The sequence below is a fragment of the Podarcis cretensis genome (assembly GCF_951804945.1).
Source record: "Podarcis cretensis genome assembly, chromosome: 1".
Lineage (NCBI taxonomy): Eukaryota > Metazoa > Chordata > Lepidosauria > Squamata > Lacertidae > Podarcis > Podarcis cretensis.
The window spans coordinates 15,366,855-15,380,679 of NC_137170.1; the positions used below are offsets into that span (position 1 = coordinate 15,366,855).

Below are 13,825 nucleotides of genomic sequence, written 5' to 3' on the forward strand. Positions count from 1 at the left end.
TTCCTTCTCTTACTATTTGCTTGTTGTATTTCTCTGGTGGTGAGAGAGGTTGCGGGTGGCCTAGGGTGTGGTTGGTTGTCTTTGATTGGCTGTACAGTGGTACCTCAGGTTAAGAACTTAATTCGTTCCACAGGTCCGTTCTTAACCTGAAACTGTTCTTAACCTGAAGCACCACTTTAGCTAATGGGGCCTCCTGCTGCTGCTGCGCCACCGGAACACAATTTCTGTTCTCATCCTGAAGCAAAGTTCTTAACCTGAAGGACTATTTCTGGGTTAGCGGAGTCTGTAACCTGAAGCGTATGTAACCCGAGGTACCACTGTAGTGAGATTTGGTTTTGTGTGTGAGTGGGGTGTGTGTTTGGATCAGGTTAGCCAGATTGATTCGTATGTTGTTGGAGGATTCTTGTTGTCGTCTTGTTGGGCTGTGTATGTGATAAAGGGTAACCATACCGGGGTGAAGGCATCTTCTATTTGTCCCTATGTCAGTTTCAGTTTTTTGGTTAGTTTTTCTAATAAGGCTGTTTCCCATACGATTTGGTACCATTGGTCCATGCTTACGCCTGACATGTCTCTCCAGTGTCTGGCTATGATGCTCCTGGCTGCTGAGATAAATTGCTTAAATTACATAAATAAAAGTGCAGAAAGTTCTGTCTCCACTATTCCACCTACACTGTGCCTCTGAGCAACAGTTTCAGGAAACCACGAGTAGATAAGAGTGATTTTGTGCTCATCCGGTCCTGCTTTTCAGCTTCCCGTTAGAGTATCTGGCTGGTCACAGTGAGAACAAGATTCTGGATTAAGATGAACCATTGGCCTGATCCAGCAAAACTCTTCTTACATTTATTTCATAGAATCATAGATTTGGAAGGGGGACCCTGAGAATCATCTAGTCCAGGCTTTCCCAAACTTAGGTCTCCAGCTGTTTTGGGACTACAATTCCCATCATCCCTGACTGCTGGTCCTGCTAGCCAGGGATGATGGGAGTTGTAGTCCAACAGCTGCTAAGAAACCCAAGTTTGGGAAGCTCTGATCTAGTCCAACTCCCTGCAATGCAGGAATGTGCAGCTGTCCCTTAGGGGGATCAAACCTGCAACCTTGGCGTTATATTACTGTTTGATTGTAATGAAACATGCTTTTAGCTTTTAATGATTTTGTCAGGTTTCATGTTTTTTATATTGCTGCAAACTGCTGTGATATATTTTTAACGATGCAGTGCCATATATTTTTAATAAGTAAATAAATAAAACCTCTAAGCAGTTTACAAGAAATATTAAAATGATTTCATCTTCACCAGCCTCTCTTGATTCAGATTGCCTGGAGAACTATAGCTGAGTGTCACTAGCATTCTGGTGGCACCTTGCTGCCAAAACTCCTGATGACTGTTCCAGCGGCTTCACATAGCTATTAAATAGCATCAGGAACTGAATAGCACCCTGCAGCACCCCAGGGAGATGACTCTGTAACATCCACAGGCGTGTATGTCTCGTACCTGTGAAGCTCTTTCTAATTTGGCAGTGCCAGTCTTCCTCTGCAGCTGGGAGGAATTGCTTGTCTCCTTGTATAAATCATTCACAGCATACGACAAATTGCTTCACATCCAGGTCCTAGAGGTGATTGATCACAGGTTGTCAGCTCTTGCTGTTCATCAGCTTGCAAAATTAAAAGACTACTCTTTTCGTCCTAGGTAGGCCATGGCAGGCCTGAAAAACAATCAATATATATATGGAATAAATTTATAAGTGGAAGCATTGCTTTAAAATGAAAATGGGGAGGGAATCTGTGATTGGAAGGTATGTCTTTCCACTCACCTGCCTCTCCAGTTTGGGCATGTGAAGTCCCAAATTGATTCTGATTCAGATGCAACAGAGAGGAAGAGCCGAGTGTCACCAGCATAATGTATTTATTTATTTTTGATGGTACAGATATGTTTTGAGAACATAATTGTTGCAACAGTAAACAACAAATACCCTGTCTGGGCTGCATCAATAGGAGTATAGCATCTAGATCAAGGGAAGTAATAGTACCACTGTATTCTGCTCTGGTCAGACCTCACCTGGAGTACTGTGTCCAGTTCTGGGCACCACAGTTCAAGAAGGACACTGACAAACTGGAACGTGTCCAGAGGAGGGCAACCAAAATGGTCAAAGGCCTGGAAACGATGCCTTATGAGGAACAGCTAAGGGAGCTGGGCATGTTTAGCCTGGAGAAGAGGAGGTTAAGGGGTGATATGATAGCCATGTTCAAATATATCAAAGGATGTCACATAGAGGAGGGAGAAAGGTTGTTTTCTGCTGCTCCAGAGAAGCGGACACGGAGCAATGGCTCCAAACTACAAGAAAGAAGATTCCACCTAAACATTAGGAAGAACTTCCTGACAGTAAGAGCTGTTCGACAGTGGAATTTGCTGCCAAGGAGTGTGGTGGAGTCTCCTTCTTTGGAGGTCTTTAAGCAGAGGCTTGACAACCATATGTCAGGAGCGCTCTGATGGTGTTTCCTGCTTGGCAGGGGGTTGGACTCGATGGCCCTTGTGGTCTCTTCCAACTCTATGATTCTATGATTCTATAATAAAATTACAGTTTTTTGTCATGCTGTGCAATACAGGCATGTCCAACAGGTAGATCGTGATCACTGGATGTCCGCGGTAGATCACTGGTAGATCACTGGCTCCCTCCAAAGAAGCTGAACAACTGTGGCTCCCCTAAAAAAAGCTGAAAATTTTACCTCCCCCCTGAAAAAACTCAGCAAATTTGACCCAACTCCTCCAAAAGGGGATAGATCACTGCCAGTTTTTAACTCTGTGAGTAGATCGTAGTCTCTTGGGAGTTGGCCACCCCTGTAATAAAAGTTTCATTTGATCACTTTAGATCGTGCCACATTTTCCCATGAGTGGGACTCCCACCAGAGTCTGAACGATTTATGTATCAATAAACATTGGTGTCATGTTGATGGCATCCCACCCCCAGATAAGAAGATAAAAAGTACTGGAGATAAAATGGTACCCTATAGTACACCATAGTGTAGACATCAAGGGGCTGATGAACACTCACCCAATGTAGATATGATCAGAATTATCATAGTGTTTCCAATACTCCTATCACAGAATTGCTCCAGATTGCCATGGCCAGTGGTACCGAAAGCTGCAGATGCTTTGGATGAATAATGTCTCGTGTTCAACCCCCAGCTCCTCCTCCCCTGCCTAAAACTCTGGAGAGCTACTGCCAGTCAGTGTAGACAATGTTGTGGATGATGGACCAATGGCTTGATTCAGCATGTTCCCAGCATGTTTGCACTCCTATCTCAGAAACATCTACACTGGCTTGGTTATGTCCACAGAAAGGAAGATGGCAGGCTCCCCGAGGACATGTCCTATGGGGAGCTGGCACCAGGCCCACTGGCAGACCATCTCTGCCCTAGAGATGTCTCCAAACATGACATGGAGTCTGGCAACATCAACCCTGTCATGTGGGAATCCTTTGCAGACAACCGCAGTGCCTGGAGACAGTCAGGCCATGTGACCCGAGTGGGAATGACTTCTGGGAGGAGCACAGAGAGAAGAAACGTGCTGGTGCATCTGCAGCAGCTCAACCGGATGCCTTCATCTGCCCCAGCTGCAACAAAACATGTCTCTCCCATATCAGTCTCTGTGGTCATGGCAAGCCCTGCAACCATCCCACAGTTTGACTTCACCCCCAAAGGAGCACTGTCTCCCAAGAAAGATAAATGCCAGCAACTGGGCCCAGGGCAGACTTACCGAGCATGTGGTCAGATACATCAGGACTCACATCATCTGAAACTGATGCCACAGCAGAAGCTTAGACATGGCTCTCTACAGTGCCGGTCGCTAGCTGATGGCTTTTTTAAAAAATAGGAAGATAAATGAATAAAGGACAATGCTAGTCATGGCTTTTAGCTATAATTGCAGGAAGCTGCCTTACCCAGTCAGGCTATCTGTCCATCAAGTCTGTTATTGTATATTCCGAAAGGCAACAGATCTTCAAAATCTCAGGCAGACAAAGGCCTTTTCCCATCACTTGCTACCTCAATTTCTTTTAACTGGAGATGACAAGCACGGAACCTGAGACTTTCTGCAAGCAAAGCATGTTTTCTACCACCTAGTGGTGGTCCTCCACTAAGATGGGAACCTCACGGTTTAGACAATGAAATCAAACCTAAATAATATACCGTATTTTTCCCTCTACAACACGCAGATTTTTTCTCCTAAAAAGGAAGGGGAAATGTCTGTGCGTGTTATAGAGCGAATGTGTGGTCCCTGGAGCCGAAAAAGCAGGCAAAAATCAAATCGCGGGTCTCCTAGAAGGGAAACTTGAAAAGAGGAAGCGGCTGCTTTCCGGCATTCTGCCTCAGGGTCTTACTGCCCACCCTCCTCTGTTTCCTTGCTGTGTTTGCTCAAACGGAACAAAGAGCAGGGAAAGCCCCTCCCCTCCAGGCAAGCAGAGGGGAAAGTGTCGTCTCTGTGCTCCGGTACTGCTGGGGGAGAGGGAGAGAGAGGGGGGAGGGAGGGAGAGAGAGAGGGAGGGAGGAAGAGAGAGAGAGGGAGAGAGAGAGAGAGAGAGAGAGAGATGGCTGGCTTGGGTGGGGGGAAACTTTTGCCTTTCTTTCCTCCCTCCCGTTAAATCCCTCTCCTGCGTTCCTCCCCTCCAGGCAAGAAGAGGGGAAAGTGTCGTCTCTGTGCTCCGGTACTGCTGGGGGAGAGGGAGAGAGAGGGGGGAGGGGGAGAGAGAGAGGGAGAGAGAGAGAGAGAGAGAGAGAGAGATGGCTGGCTTGGGTGGGGGGAAACTATTGCCTTTCTTTCCTCCCTCCGTTAAATCCCTCTCCTGCATTCTTAGCCAGCTGCTTCTCTGCACACCCCTCTCATGTCCCTTCTTTGTTTTTCCTTCGCTCCCCACTTAAAATGTGGTTACAAAGCATAGATCCACATGGATCCTCAGGATCTTTGCATTGGGTCACCCCAAATTCACCATCAGATCACATAGCATGTCCATGGCTACAGCCTGCCCCCCCAAAATCACGCACCCACTGTTGCCTGGGGCTGCAATGGTGCAAAAACATGGTTAAAAAGCATGGATCCACATGGATCCTCAGGATCTTTGCATTGGGTCACCCCAAATTCACCATCAGATCACATAGCATGTCCATGGCTACAGCCTGCCCCCCCAAAAATCATGCACCCACTGTTGCCTGGGGCTGCAATGGTGCAAAAACGTGGTTAAAAAGCATGGATCCACATGGATCCTCAGGACCTTTGCATTGGGTCACCCCAAATTCACCATCAGATCACATAGCATGTCCATGGCTACAGCCTGCCCCCCCCCCCAAATCACGCACCCACTGTTGCTTGGGGCTGCAATGGTGCAAAAACGTGGTTACAAAGCATGGATCCACATGGATCCTCAGGACCTTTGCATTGGGTCACCCCAAATTCACCATCAGATCACATAGCATGTCCATGGCTACAGCCTGCCCCCCCCCCAAATCACGCACCCACTGTTGCTTGGGGCTGCAATGGTGCAAAAACGTGGTTACAAAGCATGGATCCACAGGAATTCTCAGGATTTTTGCATTGGGTCACCCCAAATTCACCATCAGATCACATGTCTGTGGCCAAAGCATGAAGCCCAAAAATGATACATCCACTGTTTCATTCAGAATGTTTTTCCCTTTGTTTTCCTCCTCTAAAAACGATGTGCGTGTTATGGTCAGGTGCGTGTTATAGAGCGAAAAATACGGTAGTCCATGACCAATGAATAGATGCAAAAGGATAGACAGAGTCAAGGTACCAAATAAACTGCATGCATTTCTGTAACAGGTATGAAAATGTTTCAGCAACGTTACAAAAAGTAAGTCCTATGGCCCCTGACCAATAGACTGTACAATAACAACCAAGCAATCCTATGTGCTTCACAACACGGAAATGAAGACACACAGTGTGGTGCAGTGGGAATTTGAGTCGGCACAGCTAAGTATTTCAGAATACATTTTTCTGTGCACCATTGTTGAGATATTTTAGAATATACTGATGTGATAGACACCGCCTGCAATTGTATATGGGCCACATTCCATAGATTTACTCTTTGAAAAGTTTTAAAATCTTTTCATATCTGTGTTCTAGAAATACATGAGGCTTCTGTAGTGCCGCTAAGTGTTCTCTCCCCCCCCCCCCCCCCCCGGTTTTAGAAACACAAGTTTCTGGTCCTTAAGACTGTAAAGAGAGGCTTGAAAGTATGTAAGTAGCATGTGCTGAAATCTCCGTGTGGCTTTTCCAGCAGTCAAGAGACAGAGAGAGCTCTGTGGGCCCTTCCTCAAAAGCAATGCTATGTCAATGTGTGCAGATTCTTACATTATTAACCAGCCTCATTAATAGACCATAGGATAGCTTTTCCTGAACTTTATTTTGCAGAGTGAAGAGGGCTCTCTATGGAGATAAGGAGCAGCAGGCTGGAATCTGGAACCCAAATGTAGAACTGATGGTCCCTTGGTCAGAGATCCTGCAAGCCAGTTCTTAAAACCACATGTTCTTATAAGGTAAGAAATGTAAGACCTTTGTGCATGCAAAAGAACTACAGAAACGACGAGAGTGAGGTCAGTGCTTCCCACACATTGACATCTTCGAAGCCAGTCTGTTGGAGCAGCTGCAGAGGTGGGTGTGCTGCTCCACGTCCCCAAATCACGTCAGAAGAGCCGGGCATATCTGCCAGCTCTGAAGATCTAAAGGACACCCCAGAATGCCTTGGTGTAGATAACATGTGCTGGGCTTGAACGGATGAAAAGCATGTATCTTAAGAGCGCAAGAGCCTCTGGATCAGGCCAATGGCCCATCTAGTCCAGCCTCCTGTTCTCACAGTGGTCAAAACTGATACCTGTGGGAAACCTGCAAACAGGACTTGAGGGCAAGAGGATGCCCCACTCGTGCGGTTTCCAGCAAGTGGTACCCAGAATCATCGCTGCCTCCAACTGTGGAGGCAGAGCACAGTCATCGTGGCTAGTAGCCATCGATAATAAATAATAATAATAATAATATTTTTTTATTTATTTATACCCCGCCCTTCCCGATTCAAAAACCGGGCTCAGGGCGGCTAACAACAAATTTAAAACACTTAATTGTAAAAGCAGCATAAAATACAGTATAAAGACATGAATAACAATAAAATTCAAAGTTCAGAAATCAATTTAAGGGAAATCCATCTAATAAGCATTACATAATCCCCAGGGCTAGCTGGCTGAATTAGTCCTACTTGGGCCAGCAAGGAGGCCAGGGGAGAATTAGCTGTGGAGTCTCAGAGAGGATGATCTTCATAAAAAGGGAAGGGGAGGGAAGAGAAGGAAAATAAAAGATCAGGCTGAATTCAAATTGAAGGCCAGGTGGAATAGCTCTGTCTTACAGGCCCGACGGAAGGAGGTTAAATCTTGAAGGGCCCTAGTCTCATGGGACAGAGCATTCCACCAGGTTGGAGCCATCACTGAGAAGGCCCTGGCCCTGGTGGAGGATAGTCTGACTTCCTTAGGTACCTCTAAACTATGGCTATTCATCGATAGCCCTCTGCCCCATGCAGTTGTCCAATCCCCTTTTAAAACCATCCAACTCGGTTCCATTACTGCCACCTATGGGAGCAAGTTTCATATCTTTTAGCTATGCACTGGCTGAAAAAGTAATGATTTTTATTGGTCCTGAATCTCCTAACATGGAGATTCACGCATGGAGTGTTGTACTTCAGGCTCTGTTTGTGGGCTTCCCACAGGCATCTGTGGGAAGAGGGTGCTGGACTAGTGAAGCCTTTGGTCTGATCCACAGGGCGCTTAAAATTTATGCATGCAGCCCTCTCTATCTCCCATCTCTCTGTCTGCATGTCTTGCTTGACTCAAGCTGCAGAGATTGTCTTCATCAAGACTGCCAGCGGCGGCTTTGGAGCAGCACTCTCCCTTTCCGCCAGGGATGCTGGAGGACACTTTGCAATTCAATCAGGCACGCAGAGACTTGTCTGCAGGGAATGGCATCCCTCCCACACCTGCCTAGGCGAGCGAGTCAAGGAAGAAGGCAGCTACCAAAGAGAACAGGCTGTACCCTCCATCGCTCTCCTGTGAAATCCAGGAATGGGGCACCAGCAATGAATAATGGCAGAGATGTGAGTCCCTAGTTTGACTGCAAGATTTTAACCGGGAGCAAGGGACAACCTAGGAGGTATTGACACTATAAGCCTGTCTTCACCAACCCGGATACTTTGGACCACAATTTCCAACAGGGGCAGCTGTAATCCAAAACCCCTGGGGGCGTCAGGTTGCCAAAGGCTGCCACAAGCTATGCACAGGCAACTTAACCCACCCAGCTGCAAAAAGTGCTGTGCATTTAGGGTTTCTAACTTTTAGAAACCCATCCCTGCTCTGTCCCTTTATTGCTTCCTCTTCCTTTTTAATACCAAAGAAAAGTGCTTGGCATTTTTATAGCATTGTATGTTTGATGTCCTGTCCTGCGGCAAAAGGGGAAGAAAATACAGCCCTCTGTTACAGCACTTTCCAACTCGCTGCAATGCAGCGAACGCTGGAGCAACAGGGGGGAGGCTTCATGAGGCTGGCTAAGGCTGCAAACATTTTCTCAGGACAAGCACCACTGAACGCCACTTACTTCTGAATGAACGGGCCAATGCCACATGAAATAAGCCCAAATTAAATCACATCCGCACTGCTGATTGCAGCATTTCATTTCAGTTTGCCTTCGAGAGCCTGATGTAGCCCTCGGGTCTCTCTGTTCAGCCCTTGGGATTCCCCAATGGCCACATCCCCTCCCCAGCCCTGATCTGCACCTTCCTTTGAGCGTTTTTGCCAGGACTGGAATGAGTCCTTGTACTCACATAATCTCTCTTGCTTGCCCGGATGGAGGGTGGAGAGCAGGGTCCGACTCTGTGTAGAATTTAGCCTACTCTTGTTGGCATCCATCAGTATTGAGAGACAATGGTGTGTGCCTCTTGGGGGTGGAGTCAAACTATTGTGTTAGCAGCACCCAAGGGATTTCCCCAGGGCACAAGCCTAGGCAGTGTGTCTGGAGGTCCTGGGCTGTCCAGATGACGAGACACCCCCCCCCCTCTGCATTTGGCCTGGCTGGCAGATGTGGTCCAAAGGAAAGCAGAGCAAGGCGTTTGGCACCAGCTTGGCTGCAGTAGTTGCCAGAAGGAGGCATTCAAGACATCATTCAAGCCTGTTCCTTCTGGGGTCGCTCATCCCCATTCGCAGCTCTCACCTGTGGCTCCTAGAAGCTGTCAGCATGCGACAGCAGCTACACCCTGGCAAACAGTTTCAACTAGCCAGCTAAACCAGGTGAGGGCAGCCAATGGTTCTCAACCCCTCATGAGTTAGGGACTTCCCTTGCATGTGAAAACAGGCTCCAGCAACTTGAGCAGACAAGACCAATAGTGGGTCCAATGGTCAAGGAGGAGTTTTCTGTGTGTGCTGTAGAAGGAAGTGAGGGGTAGACGAGCCTCGCCTAGGTCTGGGCAATATATCAAAATAGCATCCAAAAATGGTTTGAAGCCCCTATTGTGTTATTGGTTTCATATTTTTTGATCTGGCAAAAATATTGTGAATCATGATGCAGGGTGTGTGTGTGTGTGTGTGTGTGTGTGTGCTATGCAAAAATCACAATGCGGGGAAAACCGTGAATCCAGCCAGTGCCCCTATGTAAAAGGACCCCTGACCATTGGGTCCAGTCGTGACCGACTCTGGGGTTGCGGCTCTCATCTCGCTTTATTGGCCGAGGGACCCGGCATACAGCTTCTGGGTCATGTGGCCAGCATGACTAAGCCGCTTCTGTCGAACCAGAGCAGTGCACAGAAACGCTGTTTACCTTCCCGCCGGAGTGGTACCTATTTATCTACTTGCACTTTGACGTGCTTTCGAACTGCTAGGTTGGCAGGAGCAGGGACCAAGCAACGGGAGCTCACCCCGTTGTGGGGATTCGAACCGCTGATCTTCTGATCGGCAAGTCCTAGGCCCTGTGGTTTAACCCACAGTGCCACCCGCGTCGCCCCTATGTAGCTCTATCCTTATATCAGACGTTGTGATAAATCAGTGTATCAGGATGTTTAGCTGGTGATATATTGCGATGTTGAAAACGAGATATCGTCCAGCCGTCGGCTCGTCAACCTCGGAAAACATCCCATCTAACCTACTGCACAAAGGTAGAATTTACATCCGTTGCTCCGCCCATTTTGCCTGTGGCCACGCCCATCACCTGCATGTGACCCCCTATAAGGTTGCTCAAATGGGAGTCTGGAAAAAGTCCCCTCCCCCTTTCCCGGCTTTGCACTAGAAGCATATTGTACCAAGGACATACAGTGTCGATTTGAGTGCAGGCACCTTCAGGACAGAGGCATTCAATTGGTTCTGTTTCCTCTCCTTTTGTAGGTTTAAGCAGCTCCCCCTCCTCTTCCCCAGTTGATCTGATGTTTACATATGCCTGCTGTTCTCTCTTTGCTTGCAGGCAGGCATTAATGATGCAGCAGCAGTAGAACCTTCTATCCTGCTTTCCCTCAAAAGTACTTTCGAGCACTGCATAACAGAAGACTTTTAACATCCTTCCGAAGAGGAGGAGGAGGAGGAGGCGGAAAGCTGCAGCCCTGGAACACTTACGTAACAGCTTCGAGCTCAAATGATTTGCTTTCCTGGTTTTTAATCTGCTCAGCTGTTCTATCTTTGCTCGCCGCGGTTGGCAGAACTTTTGTTAAACTGCTACAGATTAGCACCGGGGCTGTAACCCATCGAAAGCTCAGCCATGTTTATTTTTGGTCAAGAAAAGGGCAAAACCGGATTCGCACTTTCAGGCATATCTATTAATCAGCCGGCGCATGGAATGGATAAAAAGATTTGCCTCGTGGCTCGCATTTCACCCAGGTCCTAGGAAGATAAGATTGTGACGTGCTTATACGCTGGTTAAGAACACCAGGGAAGGGTTTGTTCTGTTTACAGCAATGGACATCTGTAAATACAAGTACCGTCTTACAATACAGGACTAACTGAATAAGGGAGGGTTTTTTGCTGCTTGTTGTTTGGCAGCGAGGAAGCAGGATGCAAATCGAGCCATTTATTCAGGACCAAGTGAATGTGCGATTGTGCTGAGGATTTTGCTCAGACAGAAGAGGTAGAAGAGCTGTCCCTGAACAGAATTATTTCAGGATGCAAGCAGGGATGAGACTAAATGATACTTCCTATAGGAAACCTCCAGCTCCATTCAGCATTAGATGTCAGGGTGAAGACTTGCAGCCTAACTTTCTCCCCTCAAAAGCTAGCCCTGTGCTTTGAATGTTTGTGACAAGGGAGACTCACTCACGTCATGCAACCACAATAAATTGGGTTTGATGCTCTTTCCAGGGTGGTTCACCTATGTATGCATGTATACGAATATATGGATCCACACATCCGCCTGCCTTTTTAGACTCTCTTTGCAGGGGCTGCTGGGCCAATTCTGGGCCTACGGCAAAAATCTTTTTTATTTTTTAAAAATCCAAATATTAAATAGATTCCCAACGGCAAATACAAAACCAGAAGCAAAAATTCTCCCCATTGCACACCCTCTTAGAGAGAAGAATCAATGCAGGGGTTCTAGAAAGATAAAGGAAACCTTGTTGACATCCCTCCTCCCTGCCCCAAACAACCTCAGTAAGTGGCTTTTGCTTTGCAAAGTCCATCCCACAGCTATTAGCTGCTAATCCATCTTCCTACCTGACAGGCAGCCAAGCACTGTTCCAGAAGGACAGTGTACTGCAAGGCTGATCTGGTTAGCGCTCCTGCGTGCTATTTAAACAAAAGCATAATCTTACTCAGTCTGACTATATATGGAATTGCCCGATGAGCAAAAAAAGATCAGGATGCTTGATTGGGAGGGAGGCAGGGCAGCAAGGAGGCCGCTAGCTTCGCGAGTAACTAAAATAGGCTTTTGGTAGCGAAGGTCAAATACCCAGTGTGACCCACCATCTCCCTTGGCGGCACACCGCTTTTAAACTGTGCGTTTCCCTGCTGGAGACCAGCAGAGGAGGCACCCTGATCGGATGGGCTGCCTTTGTCAGACTCTGCTCTGGCGTTACCCCCGATTCCTTTTCCAAGGTCAGGGACTGGCAAGCTGATTGTCCGAACGTTGTACACTCTCAGCAGGATCTCCAGAGTGTTACATTCGGCAAAGCCGTGTTCCTCCAGGGCCAGGCAGGTCCTTTGCACTTGTTCGATGCAAGGGGAAAAGGAACAGATGCGTCCACCTACAGAAAAAGAGGGAGGGAGAAAAGAGGATGAATGAATGAATGAATGAATGAATGAATGAGAAGCGGCAGCCTGGCTAATCTCCTCCAAACCCCGTTCCCTAGCAGTGCTACCCGAGCTCAGATTCTGTGAATCACTTATTTCCATAGCAGCTTTGCTGAAGTCGCTGGGGCAGCCCCCCCTGATGTAAATTCTATGACAGGCACAGTTTTTTCGATTTCCTGGTTTTATACAAAGTGGGGAAAGGTGCTGACTCCTACACACTGGAGATTTAGAGAGAGGTGGGTGAGTGCAGGGGCGAGGATCTGCCTCCTGCAATTCAGTGCAAGCAAAATTCTGTAAAGGGTTTAGAAAGGGCAGGACTTTCAGCACAGAGAGTATTTCTGCACCTTTTCTGTATTTCATCGGCGTGCATGCAGACAGGCAACAGGAACAGTCTGTGCCTTATCCTTGTGCCTGGTCCCTGGGTTGTTAGCATGTCACTTCCTAGACCCTTCACACAGATGCTATAGCACCTCAGTAAAGAGATACTGACTTTCGCACAATGTGCTTCGTTAATGTCAGAGTTGTGTAAACAGTGACGGTCTCTCTTTTCCTCTGCTGCTGTACAAGTTGTCTCGGGACGGAGAAAAGATTTTAAGGTTTGTGATCGGGACAGGCAGGCGGCAAAGGCACGCAGCTAATCTCCCCTGGTGTCTCCTCGACTCACACTCCCCCCAAAAGGGTGGCATCCAATTAAACAGTTCCACCGGCACCAAGGACTTTCAACTGTGCAATGGAACTTCCCTGCCTTCGTCTTTGTTGTGGGAAGAACATCTTTAGGGGTTGTACAGCATGAAAGGTCCTTGGACGGACTAGTGGAACTGTCTAATTGGACACCACCCAACATTATAAACAGTAGACGTGTGCAAATGTAACCGGTAATCCTGTTTTTTTGCCTCCCTTTGCAGGAAGGAAGGCATTGCACAACCTCTTCCAGACTTACACAATGCTGGCTACCTCACTACGCCTTGGGGATATATCTCAGGGATATCTCACGAGTTGCCTTTGCTGCTTGCCAGTACACTGAAGAACACAGCAGTCTTTTATACAGAGCCCAACCTAGATGCATCTAGCTCAGGTTGTCTCAAACCTGGGTCTGCAACTGTTGCTAGACTACAACTCCCATCATCCCTAGCTAGCAGGTCCAGTGGTCAGAGATGATGGGAGTTGTAGTCCAAAACCAGCTGGGGACCCAAGTTTAGCTGAAACCCTGATTTAGCTGAATACGTGCCCACCTTAATGTCTTGCAGCATCTCTCCAAAATTTGAGACCTCTCCCAGCCCTATCTGGAGATGCCAGGGACTGAACCCGGGACCTTCTGCAAGGAAAGCAGATGTTCTGTTGCTGAGCTACAGCCCTTCCTTGTGTCCCAGATATCCAGCGCTTGAAAACAGAAGTTAATCAGACTCAAACAGCAGCCCACAATCCCAGCAGAAGGAAGCACACTTGCACAGGAAACACACAAATATAATTTCTGGGGCTACAAGGAGCAGACAATCCACATGGTTTAGAGAGATATAATTGC

The 13,825-nt window shown here is 47.5% G+C and overlaps 1 protein-coding gene and 1 long non-coding RNA gene across 2 annotated transcripts in view; one reads left to right on the forward strand and one right to left on the reverse strand.

The window, feature by feature from the left end:
- Positions 1 to 1,892: 1,892 nt before the first annotated feature.
- On the forward strand, positions 1,893 to 5,331 carry LOC307208803. The gene is made up of 3 exons (XR_013835241.1): positions 1,893 to 1,991; positions 2,577 to 5,151; positions 5,321 to 5,331. It is a non-coding gene; the product is annotated as an uncharacterized lncRNA (long non-coding RNA).
- Positions 5,332 to 10,757: 5,426 nt separating this feature from the next.
- Positions 10,758 to 13,825, reverse strand: part of TRMT61A (tRNA methyltransferase 61A) — a 63,708-nt gene continuing 60,640 nt past the window's right edge. The window contains exon 4 of the mRNA XM_079959574.1: positions 10,758 to 12,257. Coding sequence (XP_079815700.1) covers positions 11,929 to 12,257 — 329 coding nt within the window. The 3' untranslated portion in view covers positions 10,758 to 11,928. The remainder of the gene's footprint in view (positions 12,258 to 13,825) is intronic.